Source organism: Pomacea canaliculata, linkage group LG11 (genome assembly GCF_003073045.1).
Source record: "Pomacea canaliculata isolate SZHN2017 linkage group LG11, ASM307304v1, whole genome shotgun sequence".
NCBI lineage: Eukaryota > Metazoa > Mollusca > Gastropoda > Architaenioglossa > Ampullariidae > Pomacea > Pomacea canaliculata.
The window spans coordinates 19525640-19541478 of NC_037600.1; the positions used below are offsets into that span (position 1 = coordinate 19525640).

Genomic DNA, 15839 nt, shown 5'->3' on the forward strand with positions numbered 1-15839 from the left:
TTTTGTGATAAGTGGATCTGCTCAGTCTCTCCACACAAAATCACAGAGATAAACCAGATGGGTAGCAGAAGGAATAAATATATATGTTCTTCATTAGCATGGTCAGACTTGTACTAACTAAATCATAAACTGAGTCATTTTATTGGGAACACTTCAAAATGAAGAGGACATCTTTTATTTCAGCAAAAAACAGTTTATAGTTTCATTTATAGTTTATAGCTTCTACAATATTTTTAGGTAATCATTAGCATGAAAACCGTGAATGGTTTTCAAGAAAATAGGTAGCCTGTCATCATTTTGTTGTTCAGCCTGATGTACTATCAGATTACTTTCTTTTTTTTTAAGTATCATATTTATGTTCTTACTGTAACTTATAGTTTAGTTAGTTTAGTCCTTGTTACTCCTCGAGGAGCATAGAGCATAGCACCTTGCCAGTGAACCTGGTTTTGAGCTGCCCTCTTCAGCTGGGCCCATGTGGTTCCGACATCCTTTGCCTCGCTTTCTGCTGTTCTTTTCCAAGTCTGCTTTGGTCTCCAAACTCTCCTCTTCCCTTGAGGATTCCAGTGAAGTGGCTGCTTTGCAATGGTGTCAGCTGGTTTGTGCAGGGTATGACCTATCCAGCCTCATTTGTACTTTTTGTTGTCTTGGCTAGTGACATTCTGGTTGGTTGTTTTCCACAGGCTGCTGTTGGAGATCTTTTCAGGTCATCTTTTTCAAAGAAAACTGTGACTTATAACTTTGACTTTATATTTTTACAAGCTTGACCAAGATGTGCAATACTTTTAGATGACTATAATATATGTATCCAATTGATAAAAATCCAGAAACCTTTTGTCAGTCCCATGCAATGAGAAATATCAGAATTCATGAGCTGCTGAGAATTATGTCAAAGAAAGTCTGCTGTGTCTTTCCTGCTGAAAAATGCATGAAGAGAATCAGGCTTGTGGTTAGATGACATGGCATCTTGCCTTTTGGGTAGTGATTCTGTTTTTTCCCTGGTCTTGCTGCACTTTTAGTATTTCCCTAGTCTTGCAGCACTCATCCTGCTGACCTGACCCTTATTGATCTGCGTTCAATTCAAGTCACCCAGGGACAGCTTGATTAATCAGGCAGTTTCGTTTAGATGAAGACTAGTGCTGTGATGAAGAATCGGTCAAACAATACCATGTGGACAAGATGCTAACTCTCATGAGAGATGCTGAATTTGGATTCCCAAAATATGTCTGTTAGATTTACAATGTGCATGTAGTAAAAAAGCCAGGAACATTTTGGTGATTTTTCTGTTTTAAATAGGGGACCATTATCACAGCAATTGCAGCATTTTGTTTCAGATGGAAAACTCTTATCATAGCTGTTGCAACAAGCTGAAAATGCACTGGTTGCTTTTTTGCACAAACAAGCAATGAGTTATTATGTGACATCTTGATGTCTTTTACAGTTTCGCCTTCATTTGTTTTCTTCTTGTTACATTTCATCTGTGCTCTCTAAGGACATTTCTCACTGTAATGGAGTTCTTATGCATGGATGTAAAATGAGCACTACAGTGTGATTTGCAGCTTTATCCATGGGTGGTATTTAGGATGTCAGAAACATCTTGACACCACCACCCCACCCTGTCCCTTGTTTACTCTGTGTGTGTGTGTTTACATGTGATACCCTACAAATACATTGCTTGTAATGCTTAATGGCTTCATGCTGCTTTGAACTGCTAACACTTATGCAAAGTCTGGATGATTTTATATTTTTTCCCAGCCATTTTCTTTGTCTCCTGCACTTTACAAAGTTGCAAGGTTGCATTTTAGCCCATCAAAATTTATGCAGAATATTGATAATATTTTAGAGATTGGACAAATCATTTTCTAGATTTACTCAGAGGGCGCAGTCAGTATGAAAGTTCCTCTAGTTTCCGTCCTTTAAGGCTTAACTGTCAGTTGGGACATCCGCCTTTAAGCTTCCTCCTCCCTTCCAGCCTTTGTGTGTGTGTGAGAGAGATCCCCTAAGTTTCTCACTGCAAATATATTCAACTATAATTTCTGTAAGTGTGACTGAAGGTATCATGTTTTTTCATTATGATAAAAGGATCTGAACAGCAACGTTTTAAAAAGTTTTTTTTTTTTAAAAACACCACAAAAAATGGGGTTTTCCCCATGAGAGAGGGGAGGTGGCTTGGCCTGCAGTGGCCTCCTGGAGCCGCAGCCAGTGACTGCATCATTGATTTTTGTGTGCTGCTGAAAATGGGTGTTTAGGCCATTGCTCGCACGCTTCCAGTCTCTGGTCAGTCAATACCAGAGCCAGGGGTCAGCCAGCAGCGCCATGGAGGACAAGGGCATTCGCAGGGGTAGTGGCTGCCGCGCTGATTGTCTGTCTCAGCTGAAGACAGACAAATGGTGATGGCATTGTGCATGCGCGCGTGACATGTCTCCAGTCACCTGTGCTTTGGGCGCCGGGAATGGGGAGTCTGTCGACAGTTTGTACGATTTAATTTAGCGGTTTTTGCAAGAAAGTGGCCAGTCATTGTTGTCAACGATCAAAATGATCCTTACATGAGGAATGAAGAAACACCCACAATGAAACGCTGTAAGAGAAACGTGTAAAGACATAAGCTGATGCAATAGCTGCTTGCCTATTATTAATTTTATAATACATCCTCGACAAGGATGGGTTTCCCAGATAGCATTTATAAACGTTTACAAATGGTCGAGAACCCTTTGTAAAGGCATATAAAATGTTTAAATGCTCTCAAGGTTTGTAGACTAGGCCTTTGTGCCTATAAAATCAGGGTTAGTAGAAGTTTTAGATGTGCCTTTCTATGTGAATCTATGTGTCAGTCTTAGTTGTCCCCGACCCCCTCATCTCCGTTCTCTGTCTGATGTAAATAAACAACTGAAATGCATGAGTTGGACGTGGGCAGCGAGAGTAAGAATGAAGCAGGCTTTGGCCGCTCCACACCGAGTCCTGTCGTTCCGCGCTTCTGTTGAATTTATTTATTTATTTTTGGCAAAGTAAAGATAGAATCGTGTGCTGCTAAACGCCCAAAGGAAACCGTCGAGGAAAAATTGGCACTTACCGAACAGGAAAACAAGAACATGTGATCTGATAAGAAGAAAGTAACAGCGCACTGAAAATTGACGTGTGCCGTAAACACAACCTGTATACATGCATTCTGAATCACAGAGACGACGCTCACAACACGAGAGCACTTTAAGAAGCTGTCGGACCAGTTTACCTACTGCAATACAGCACAACTTCCTTTATTATTATTTGGCATTCGTGAGTTTCAGTGGGGGTGAAAGGTAAAGGGCCCCATGACCCCCCGATCGGTGGTGGTCGGAGACTCCACTTATCCTCCACAAGGGGGAGAAAGTGGAGGGAGGACGGAGGTGGAGATAGTGGAGGAGTTCGGTGCACTCAGTCCACTAAGTAAGATCTGTTACGTCACTCCCAGACAAAGGTCAGACTCTGTGGGAGATGGGAGCGTTTGCTGCTGAAGGTTATCAGATATTTATTTGCACCTCGAGCGAGTCAAATGGAACCAGTCTCGGGTTCGGCAAGTAAGCTGTTTGTATATATACACATACATAAAAAAAGTGTGTGAACCGTCGCGTTACAATAAATGTGTTAGTTGGGGGATAGCAAGGCTAAAAATGTTGTGGGGATGGTGGACACAACTTTGCATCACGGTGAAAGTATGAATATTGACATATGTATATTTCATTTCATGATGCTTTCTTTTGTTCCAACAAATCGCGATCTTCTCAGTCAATGGAGTTTGGCAGACAACATGACGTAGAGTTTTATGGAACACGCTGTCAGTCTTAATGGAGTGTTACTCTTAAAATGATGTGTGGCTATGTGTACATTGTTACTATTCTTCGAAAATCTTTATTCAGGTGGACAATGGGTCAAAGGAAAAAAAAGGTTGCATTTTTATTAATCTTCGTTGAATATCGTGCAAATATACTCATGCATATATTTTTAGTGCATGCGTTTGTTGCATCTCCTGTGGGCCATTCACTTAAGCACGCACGTAGAGCACACAGACATACACCTCACAGACTTCAGGAAGAACTATAGTAATTTTTAATTTTTTCCCCCGATGAAAATAGTTTTAAAGGAGCTAATCACTAACAGCTGCCTTAAAGCAAACCTTAACCTGTTTCTGGAGAGTGCTCTTGATGCTTGAGGAAGACCATTTTGTTGTGAGCTGCTTGAGGCTCCAGGACAGCTGATGGTGGTAGTGGTGGTGGTGGAGCCAGTAAAACGTATATCGCATCCTTTAGTCAACGGCGGCTATTTTTAGCAAGAGTGCAAGAGAACCAGTAAGTTTGGAGGAGAGAGGATGCTGCTACTCTCCATCTGTGACGAGATGCGGCGGGAGGTACAAGTCTTTGAACTTGCAAGAACAGCTTGCAAGCTTATGGCGGTTCCAGACCCAGTAGGGAAAAAATCGGGAGGCTGGCAGGCTGTGCCACAGAAGTAGAACTGCCTCCTGTGTGTGCCTTGAAGAGCTCACGGCCCAACTCCGGCATCACAGAGGGGAGATGGTAGACAGACATGTATACCTGTGGTCTCTCTCTCCTGACGATTTCAGCAAAAGCTGGTTGCGAGGCTACCGGCGCTTCAGAGGTCTGCGTAATCCCCTCCCTCCCACACCGACCGCCCCAGCACCGGAATTTTACCTGATGCGCTGTGATGGGGGATACTTTGGTCTTGAAAAGAAAGCCTTTTCTTTCAAGACACACAGCACACTAAAGTGACGATAAAGCCTGCATCGACGAGAGAGAGAACATATCGTCGGCCTACATCGATACACTTCATTTTAAGAGGAAGAAAAACAAGGAAAACGTGGATTTTCTTTGTTTTTTTAATATTTTTTTGTGCTGTGCGAGGGACTGCTGCACTAGCAGAGTCGTCTACTTTCGTCCTGAAACTTAAAAAAAAGTTTTTCTTTCGCTATGGAACACGTCTTTTTAAAGTTGAAGCACCTGTCACTAAACGTCATTACGATCAACAGTACATTGTGGAGAAAAGTTGCTTTGTTGCGTGGGACCGGTTGTCAGGTGGCGGTGGTGAGGGTTTAACCCTGTGCGGGAGTGTGAACGCAACTCATGGAACTGGACCTTCTTGTGAGGCCCTTTCAGGGTCTGCACCTGTGTCCTCCGCAGCAACCTCCACATCAACCCCATCACAGGCATCCCCGGGTGAGTGTCATCAGGATGTGTAGAAATAAACACTTATTATTCTTCTAGAAATGGGTTGCGAACGTAGGTTCGTCAGTGGAAGATAATACATATGTGTATATATGGGGGGTTTTCCCAGAAGGGGGGAGGACACTTAGACGAAATAGGACACAGATATTTTACACTGTTCATTTTGTTTAGAATGAAAGTAGTGCCTAGAAGGAAATCCACCATTCTCAATAAACACAGTATGGCTGTGTTTGCCCGGCACCTGCCATGCTAAACGGGACGTGGTAAAATTCCTGGCAGCTTTTGTCTTCACTCGCAGCCCTTGCAGGTCTTTCTCCTCGCTTCTGCGTGTTATCTATGCACAAGCCTCCACCTTTTTCAGCTAAGAGGGAACTCTACGTGTACCAGCAACCTTATTATTTTAAACCTCTCTCAAAGCCAAAAATCTCCTCAACCTATTTTCAGGCTGTTTTGTTTGGGGGCGTGCCAAGCGCGCAAACCTTCGCAAACGAAGGGGAGGGGAGCGAACTGGCACATGTGGAGGAGAATGGTCGACACGGCGGAACGCCACCTCCATCGCCCAAACACGGGAGTGAGTTTTCTACTCACGTCTCAGTTTTGTTTTGGGGGCTAAAGTCGAATATTCCGCGATTAAATGATAGCGAACTTGGATGATTTTGCCAGCATCGTATGGCTTAATGCTCCTCCCCCCCAAAAAAAAAAAATTTTTTTTTTGAAGACTGTTTAGTTTTCCCTGTGATAATGCATTGGTTTCTAAAAATAAAAGTTCGCATAAATAAAGGAGCCAAATGAGTGTCGGGTTTTAAGGGTTGTTTATCGTATCGACCGCTGTCCGGGCTGTTCGTCAACCGTTTTGTAGTTTGAGACAGCTGCACCCCACTGAAAAGTCTAGTGAACAAAATGAAACTCTTCATTAGGTCTTTTAGTGGACTGCAGGTAGCTTATTGCGTCAGCATCTTGTGCATGTGAAGTAATTCCACTGGGTAAATTGGCGGAGTTTTACGCACAAATTCCAGGCAGTTGCCTTGATAACAGTTGCGGCCCGTTTCGTGCCTTCTCGCCACGCTTAGAACCAAGTGAAAAGTTTATTAAACACCGGCTGCCTGTGATTTCCGCAATTGCGGAAGTCTCTCTCTGTTTTTGTTTTGTTTTGTTTACATGCACGCGTGCATGAGTAGCGGACGAACAGAGGGAAAAGAATTGCTTTAAAAGAAAATTGAGAGGGGAATCCTAGAATCCTAGAAACTCCTGGACGTTTAACGGTTAAAAAAAATTAAGGGGAGTTGGGAGGCAGGTAGACTGGGCTATTATTTTTATTAACACCAGCGAATAGAGAAAGGGATCCACATTTTCTGGAGTTCCTCAGATTTTAATGTACAGTTGCACGCATTTTTGTGTGGTCTTCATATAAAAAATATATTTAAAAATCCAACCAAAATGTCATACATAGCTGGACTAAAGAACTGAGTAGCGTCAAGTTCTGAAAGCGGCAACACATTGGGCATGTGATTTTCATGCTCTGGCTTCTGTTAGTGCACTTGTGGTATGACGTTTCTGTTCCTGTAAGTATGTCCAGGTATTTTATTTCTTTTGTGTTACTAGATTCGTCTTGTTCGTATTCCTCCTCGCCATATTCACTTCGATTTGGCCATTATCGTTAAATTTTTTGTGCCATCTTGTCTGGTCTTCACTACCTCAGTCTATCAACAGGATGTCTGCTTGCATGTTTCTTAGAATTCCTCAGTGTGTCGGATTCCACTGGACTGATTGATGGTTACGGGGGAGCTGAAGGCTGTCTTTTGTGGCTAAACTGAGGCGTGTGCCGTTTGGGAAGTTAGGGCGTACACGATGAGCAGACTTTTTTTTTGTGAAATCTGTGGCAGCCGAATGTGGTAGACACTTTTCTATAAACACTGGGAGCAGGGAGGTCTCAGAGAAGGAAAAAAAAAAATTTGCGACATCTATGAATGAAGAAACAAGTCTGAAGTGTAATTTGGTCTGAGACGCCACCGTGAAAATTCCTATAATGCACCGAAATGCCTTCTGTTTTTCACCGAGATGTATCCTGTTTTTCATCAGAATGGATATTCCACCTGAATATTTTCCATTTTTAACAGGAATGTTTCTCATGTTCTTGCAGACTGTATCCCTTTATTTTGCAGACTCTGTCCCGTATTACATCAGATCGTTCCCTTTTTTTAGGAGTGTGTCTTATTTTACACTTAAAGAAATTATTGATGAGTCGCACATGACATTAACCTCACCCTTGCGGGCAGGTTAGGACGAAAAAACAGTCATTGGTTTGTCAGAAGTATACGTTACGTTTTGTAATTGTCTTTACTTTAATGTTTATATTATATACAGTGATACCTCGGTTCTCGAACGCCTTGACTTTCGACCAAATCGGTATTCGACCAGGAAATTCGAGAAAATTTTGTCTTGGAATTCGAACAAATATTTGGAACTCGAACATCCGAACGTCCGACATGAGCCGAGTTGAGCCGAATGGCGTTCATTTCGGCCCAGCGCGCCTTGCTTGCGTCATCAGTGACAATAACCATCCCCCTTCCCTCCTCCCTCCACATTCATTCCTTCCTGCCATAAAGTTTGGTACAGGTACAGTAAATGAAACACAATTTACTGTACTGTACTGTACAGTACATTTTATTTTATTTTTTTTTTGTTTTTGTTTTAATAAATACACTTTTATTTCTTATTTCTTGTTGAGACTCATGTTTTTCTACATATTATATACAAATTAGGCCAGTAAATAGGCATTTTCTGGGGCTTGGAACGAATTAATCCAGTTTCCATTATTTTCTTTGGGTTTCATTGCTTCGGTTCTCGAACAATTTGGTTCTCGACCGTCCTCCCGGAACGAATTATGTTCGAGAACCTAGGTATCACTGTATAGTGTGACTGAATATTGTTAAGTTTATGAGACTTGTATAGAGCAAAGACCTCATGAAAACAGTTTAAGGCGTATGCATGTGTCGATATGAATATTGATGTATATATGTTAGTAATGTGTGTATCAATGTGTGTATAAATGTATGTACGTAAAAGTTTTGTGATTTTTTTTTTGTCGGGAAAAGCACACGTGGAGTGAGCTAAATTATGTCTTACTACAGTGAACACAAGAGATTCGACTACAATGCTAGCGAGTTGCCATTACCGTGAGTCTTGAGATTTAACGAGAAGTGAGCTTTTGACTACTTTGGAAAAAAGAGAATTCTGATGTTCAAAGAACAGAGTTTTATCGATGTCACTTAGATTCGGGAAAACGTCTTTTAGGGAACTGAACTCAGTCCATTTCTTAATAAATGTGATAGAACAGTTTTTTAATGAGTAAAGGGGCCGTTTGGTTGCGTAACTCTTATACCTGTCACCGATACAGTGAAGATTGGCTGTCCTGAGTTCAGGTTTCGTTTGTCATGCTGTTATTTCTCTGTACATTGCACCTGTTTTTTTAGGCCGGCTGCTTTGGTGTGATGTAGCCTTAGTAGCATCCACCCCCTACTTTACTGGGTTATAGACCAGTACCTCCTGTGCTGAAGCATGTAGAATATGCGGCAATTTTTCGCAAGCGGCTGGGCTATTTATCTGCTAAACCGTCGGCCTCATCAGTACCACCTCTTCTCCTTTTTTCCTTTCACGCCCCCTTCCTCTTTCTGGTGCCCTGTTTTTTGTTGTTTTTTTTTTTTTTTGCGGGGGGGGGGGGGGGGGGCATTTTATCCTACATGTCCCTATGGGCATTGAGATTTTTCGTGATGAATATTGCGCGGTACATCCTCCTCTTCCACATCATCGTCATGATGCACTCGGGTAAGTTTTTAGCTGCAAGTACATTGCGTGGTAGATCGGGCTACCGTTTTCCCTCCTGGACTGCGCAATCACGGGGAAGTGAGCTTGGTAAATTCAGACACCCAGGTAAAGCGGCTCCGAGGCGAACTAATGCTTTGATGGCTACCCCCGCTCAAAATGGCCAATTAAACGGCAAACCATGTTACCCCTCTTCCAGTCCCGCCACTCTGCAGGTGCGCAGCATTTATTTACGCCAGGTGCTTTGGCAGAGCAGTCAACTGGGCAAGAGTCTGTGCTCACGAGAAGGATGTGCAGACTCACTTAGGTGATGGTCAAGGGTCTTAGCTCTACTCACTTCTACTTTCCTCCCTTCTTCTCCTGTTCATCTTCTTCTTCTGCCCCCTCCTCTTCTTCCTCTTTCCCTTCTCCCTCTTCTTCCTGTTTGTCTTGTTTTTTGGGTGGCCTGGTGGCGCGACGGTTATCGCCTGTCACCAGTACACTGAACGTTTGCTGTCCTGAATTCATCTCTCGTCTCGGACACGCTGTTCGTTCTCTGTTTACAAGGCTGGCTGTTGTAGCCTTAGTTGATGGCTCGGCGTAAAACAGCACACCCCCCCCCCAACTACCACCACCTTGTCTTCTGTTTCTGTTTGTGCAGTGCCCGTTTACATATCATCAAGAAGGCGGGGGTGTATTTCTAGGCTTGGTTGATCGCGCCCACACGCCGCTAAATGTGTTCGATCTGAAACTAGCTTTGTGACCTCTCGAGGGGGCTAGCAATATCGGGATCCCCAAGGCAGTGTCGTTGTTGCCTTGAAGAAAATAGCCAGCACCTCCCATTGCCGGTCGTTGTCTGCCCTAATGGCTCTTTTCGCGGGAGCAAATGGCGGTTATGTCCCTTTTAGTGTGTCCGCGCAGGAAACAAACGTCTAGTGTAGGAGATAACTCTCGGATAGCGGTGGTAGCTATTGTGATGGTCGGAGGAACGAACTGGCCATTTATTTCAAATGTCTTGCGTCCGTAGCTTGGTTCGGTCTTCTAGTGGACATGTTCCGGCAGTAAGTTCCCGGATGCTGGATGGTGGGAGGTGGTCGTGGAGGTGAAGTTTACTCTGATATGTACAAGTGATTGTGAACAAATCGTGGACTTAGAGGCCGCTTAGCTTCCGTTCACTTCTTCAGAATCAAACTTGGTGTATCTTGATTGCTATTGACCATTCTTGCAAACTGTAGTTGGCAGACGACAATATGAACGTCTTGTGTCGTTTATTTACATGTTTTCTTTTCTTCCTTTCTCGGGAAAGTGAGACCAGAATTCTGCTGGTCTTGTTAAAGAAGGAATAACTATTTAGCATCGTTTACTTAGCTGGAGTAGATAATTATTTTCTCCTTTCTCAGGAATATTAGACCAGAATTCTGTTGATGTTGTTAGTTTCAAAAGAAAAGACTGTTTAGCATATTACACTACGTTAGAATAGACAATTTCGTAACTGTTTGTTTGAACAGATAAGTACTCGTTTGTTCTGTTTTTTACTGATTAACATAAAGGTCACTGTGACCCACCTTGACTGTCACCTTGCTTCGCGTTTTCTGCTTTGTTGGTTGTTTTTTTTCTGACCTTCAACTCAACCTTCCCATCCCTTCGTTTTGCTCCACCTGTGAAAACTCGTCGCCCTTGTGAACCCATGAGTGGTTAATACAGCTGTGCTGGCGAGCTTGTTGTGTATATTTGTCCTCGTAGCAGCGAGAAAATTACCAGTGCCAGCGCCAACAGACGTGTCAGATACTTCTGATATAAGGGTGCTAGCAAGGTGACCTGGCGTTGCCTGGGTGATATTCCGGCTTCTGACAGGCCGTCAGATCAGGTTCCTTGTGCTCCTTCAGCAAGAGATCTCTTTCAGGTGATAACACGAGGCCACGGACCTTTTCTGCGGTGACCTGTAAGGTGGTGCTAGCCTGGAAGTGACCACACGCTACCGGCATGCACCCAAACCCCAAACCCAGTAACTCGAGCGAAAATACTTGCCGAACACATCGTGGCTGCAGACATCGGCAAGAAAGCTCCGAACCCGCCCCTACACGATTTGTGCCGATGGGCGTTTACTGTAGCCAAGAGTTAGTGCTTGGCGGCGCGCCCTTTGTCCGTGCTGGGGGTGTGGGTGGGGTGGGCATGCAGGATGAGGATGCAGGAAGCATCGCCTCCCCTCCCCCTCACTCCTCACACTTGTACCCCCTGCCTCTATGCGTAGTGTCGACATGCAGGAGCAGCCTTGTGAGGTGGCTGGAGTAGGGGCTGGGTGGTTGATGAGCGGAGCCGTGTGGATGAAAACCAGCAGGAAAGGTGAGGGGAGGGAGAAGAGGAGAGCGATAGAAGAATCAGTTTGCGCGTGAACTGGCGGGTGCTAGGCTATATCCCCCACCTCACCCCCCAGATACCATCCCCATTGTATCATCTGGTCCTCTCCTACGAAGCTGCCTTTCGCCGTTTTCTGGCGGATCTCAAGTCCTATAACCCAGTTAAGTACTTCCGATGCACAAGTGGAGGCAAGGGGCTTATTTTGAGAAGACTTCTCGTGCAGCAGCTTCTGCGCATCAACTTCACTATGTCTACGTTATCGTTTTGCTGTTTTTTTTTTAAGATATCATGGGTGCAGGCGCACGTGCACACACACAAACAACGAGCGAGCGAGCGAGAGAAAAGCAGGATAAACACTGGCACTGATGAGTTTATCTTGTTTTAATGTTCATACGGAGTCTTTCTCTTTCATTTCTAGAGAAGAGTGTGTTTCGATGATAACTCCCATTTCCGCAACTAAAACAAATCTCTGACTACAAGGTTTTTCCGTTTTTCATAACGGTCTTTTCCTTCCATTTATTGGAGATACGTGTGACGTAGAAATGACGGGACGACAGGGTAAGTGATCGCAGATTGCGGGTGAACAGAAGTAGTTCCTGTATCTCGGAGTGGGAAACAAGGGCGACGGAACTGATAATTTGACTGTAAAGCTTTCTGAGACTGTGACCCATGAAGACGCGCATTAGGAAAGTGTTTGTGTCTGTGCCAAAGTCTGAAGTGGCATCTGAGATCTTCAGTCTGCTTCACAACCGTAGATGATTTCTGCAGCTTTCACTACCGATACCTAACTTCATAAGTCTTTATGTTCAGGACAGTGTTTATATATATGAGGAAAACATAATGATACTAAAGATAGAAATGATAATAATATTTATACTGCGTTAACATGACTTAAAACAACAGCGTGACTTATCAAAGCTATCACAAACAACTTTTATAAATTGGATGTTTTCTTATCACGTATTTTTGTGGAGCAGAACAGACTGTTCAATTTAACTGCAGTCGGTCGTTTAAAATAAAAATTTAGGAATTTTGTTCTTTATTTTTTTTTCCATAATTTTTGTATACTATCCGATGAAAATTCTGTACTTCAAATCAATTGAATGGTAACTGAATTTTTTTCTTTTTTTGAAACTGCCGTAGCAGTAAAGTGAGTATTTTTCAATGTGAACTCGACATATTCTTTTTAATTTTTTAATTTGGTATACTCACTTTGTTATTGCATTTCGGAGAGTTTGTGTGTCTTATTTGTTTTAATCTTTTCTGTCATGTTAGCTTAGCTTATAGAATTAAGATAGTTTGGGTTAAGGTTTGGATTAAGGTGAGGATAAGGTTTTTGGTGTTGGCTTTGATTTTGGGCAGAATGACTGGTCGAGGTGAAAGTTCGAGGCTGGCAACTGCGTTCGGCTGACGTAGAACAGGTCAGTCGCCCAAATCAGTGCAGAGAAAAAAAAGTGGCTTCTCGGAGGCTGTTTGGCTGGCCGAGTGTTACCTGGCAAGATGGGGGAGGGCTCTACGTGGTTGTGATTATCACATGAAGATAGATAAGGACTAGCACTGACATACGTCACCTCGACTGAGTGTATTTCTTTAGTGTACACAGGCAGAACGGGTTCTTGGCATATGTTCAGATTCGGTTTCTATGCACATCCACAGTGAACATTTATTTGAAAGGATTTCTCGACACCACTGTTATTGTGCTTCTTTTAGAGCTATAGGATGGAGTAGTTCCACTCCATAATTTGTTTGGGCGGTCCGGTGGTGGCATTGGTAAGCACCTGTGACTAATACAGCTAGAGAATTGGCTGCCGTGTGTTCAGATCTCGTCTCGGGCAAGCTATTCTTTCTCTGCACGTGGCATCTGTTTATAGGGCTGACTGCTCTGCCATGATATAGCCTTAGTTGATAGCTCGGCGCAAAACACCAATCCCCACTCTCCCCCAATGATTTGTTTACTTTTCTATGGTGGCAGAGCGCTCAGAAGTGCCACTCCGTAAACTGCAAGGTATTGTTTAGTAACTGTCTTTATTATCTGGCATTCTGAGTGTACGGAAATGTTGATGTTAGCGCGTGTGTGCGTGTGCGTATGTGCGTGTGTGTGTGAGAATGATTGCTTCAGATATTTGAGAGCGATTTCGCTCTAGTTCTTTTTTATGTGCTGAACAGGTTTTTTTTTTTCCTATGTTGTTTACCGTTCTCGCTCTAACAAATCTTAGGACGATATTTAATAATAAAAAAAAATTAGAGTGTGCATAGGTAACAATGGCAAGGTGTGTAGAGACTTGTCGCCATCATCCGATTATGGATATACACCAGTCAGTATCAAACCGCTGATGGCAGCGCTGCAACAATAACAGTTTTGTGAAGAGAGATAAGATGAAGCCAGGAGCAGTAAACACCGCTTTATCATTGAAAGACGGGCCTACATCAGCACACACACACACCCCACACACACACCACACATACACACCACACACACACCGTAACTTGTATCAGGTCATGACGACGTCTTTGTGAGAACGAGTCTCGCCTCGTTTACTAACAGTCGTAGCGAACTATTGATTGATTGATAAATTATTATCATGATTATTATTGGTGTTTGAATGCAAAGGTTGGAACGGTAGCGGGATCAATGTGGGTTTACAGTCACGACCTTGAAGGTAGAGGAATGTGTGTATGTTATCGCAGGTGTACGCATGGTTTAATCGGGTCATAAAGAAGTAGTCTCTTGTCAACACTCCGTGGTTGTCTCGAGGCAGCACGGCATGCAAGTTGGCCGAGTGTCAGATAAGTTGAAGTGCGCGAGGACGATACTTGCTCCTCTGGTTTATTTAGTTTACAACGACCACGGCAAGAGGTCCATTTCACTACATCTCACCTGAAATGTGACCGTTAATTCTACCCCCTCCACATCAAGAAAAGAGGGCTATCTGGTCTTCTGGCTTGACAAGAGATTACTTTAGAGATTATTTGCGTCACGTCGTGTTTACGTGTTTCCGGTCACCTCTGCGGACTGAGATCTTTGACCCGAGGTCTCGTGTGTTTCTGGTTATCTTGGCCTGAGACGTCCAGTCACATTACGGCAGGTCAGAGGGCTGGTCGCCAGAGTCCTGTGGGTCCAGCACTGGCACTGTGAGTCTGTTGTTTTGGAGAATATTGTTGTGGAGGCCAGTTCGATGGGCGTTTTCTTGTGTCCGGGCCTTCGCCGTGTGCCGGTTATGCAGTGTTTTCGGGATCCTTTACCCCGGCAAGCTTTTCTGGGATTCGTCTGCTTCACCTATCCATGGGAAACCTTTGGGTGAGTGGCTTCAGTCTTCCAAAGTTGTAAACATGTCTGACTTATCATCAGAGTTTTTTTTTTCTTTTGGGGGAAAAGGGGGTGAGTGGGTTGGGTAGGGGCCTGGGAGAGATAAGAAGCATTATTTTTATCACGGGTGATTGTGCCTACCTTGGGTTTAGTTACGTTCAGGCTAGACTGGGTTATCAGACTCAGTTTACGTCACGGCGGCGGCTTTCGAAAGGGTGGAGTTATCGCCCCAGGAAACCGTTCCTGCCTCATCTCCCCTTCCATTTTGAGCATCTTGCTTGGTGCAGGAAGGTCTGTGCTGCCGCGACAAAAAGGTCCTTTCTTCGCGGTTCCTTTGGAAGGTGTGTACATCCTGGACAGTTCCTCCCACCGCCAGCAGCAGCAACAGCAGCTTAAGACTGGGCAGTCATCATGGGTCCATCTCTTCCAGCCTTTGGCAAAGGCTTCTTTGGACACTTTGGTCTGCGAACAAAGCACATTCTCGCAGCTATTCGGCCGAGTCTGTACAGACCCCGTTTTTCCCGACAGCCGTTAGCAGGGAGGGTCTCGGAGTGTGGTTTGGGTTGGGAGACTTTTGGGCATAACGCAAGCCCGTCAGTGTGGAGTAGGGGGAGGAAGGGCGAGGTGGGGGGTCTAGATTAAACCGGGCAAGGGGAGGGAACAGAAGGAGAGACAAATGAGCCCGTTCGTTTTATGATTTATTTGCTTTAGGGCGTGCTTGCTTGTGAGCAGCATCAAGATGAAGAGTTTTGAGGCCGTTTCTCTCCTGGCTGCTTCTACTCGTCGCTCATATTCTTGCTTATTTTGTAAGCGCTGAAGACACGTCACGTGCAGTCACAGAAACATAACCACAGAAACGTTACATCACTACTTTGTGTTGAACTCATGAGGTTCACTGTGGCTTTGCCACGTATTGTTATTATTTCATAGTGCAGGTGGTGAACGGAGCAACCGCTCCTTCGCTTTTGAGTCTCATACACACTGCATGCCGAGTGAATCGTAGTATCAGCTTTGTCTTTGTCTTCACGTTTCCCAACTTCTGTATACCATTCTGTTTCCTTTCTACGCGATTTTGAGAGTGGTAAACTGTTTACCACGACTTGTGGTTTTTTTTTTCAACGAGATTTTGCAAGTGATAAACTGTTTACCTGTTCTGCGCCGTT

The 15839-nt window shown here is 44.0% G+C and overlaps 1 protein-coding gene across 3 annotated transcripts in view; it reads left to right on the top strand.

Annotated features, from left to right (window-relative positions):
* Positions 1 to 15839, top strand: part of LOC112575034 (ras-specific guanine nucleotide-releasing factor RalGPS1-like) — a 76472-nt gene that overhangs the window by 4703 nt on the left and 55930 nt on the right. The window contains exon 1 of one of the 3 annotated variants that reach the window (XM_025256528.1): positions 4398 to 5201. The exons of 1 other annotated variant lie outside the window; for it this stretch is intronic. In XM_025256528.1, coding sequence (XP_025112313.1) covers positions 5109 to 5201 — 93 coding nt within the window. In that variant the 5' untranslated portion in view covers positions 4398 to 5108. Of the gene's footprint in view, positions 1 to 4397; positions 5202 to 14126; positions 14668 to 15839 lie in introns of those variants that run through there. One more of the 3 variants, XM_025256530.1, reaches the window with a different exon arrangement.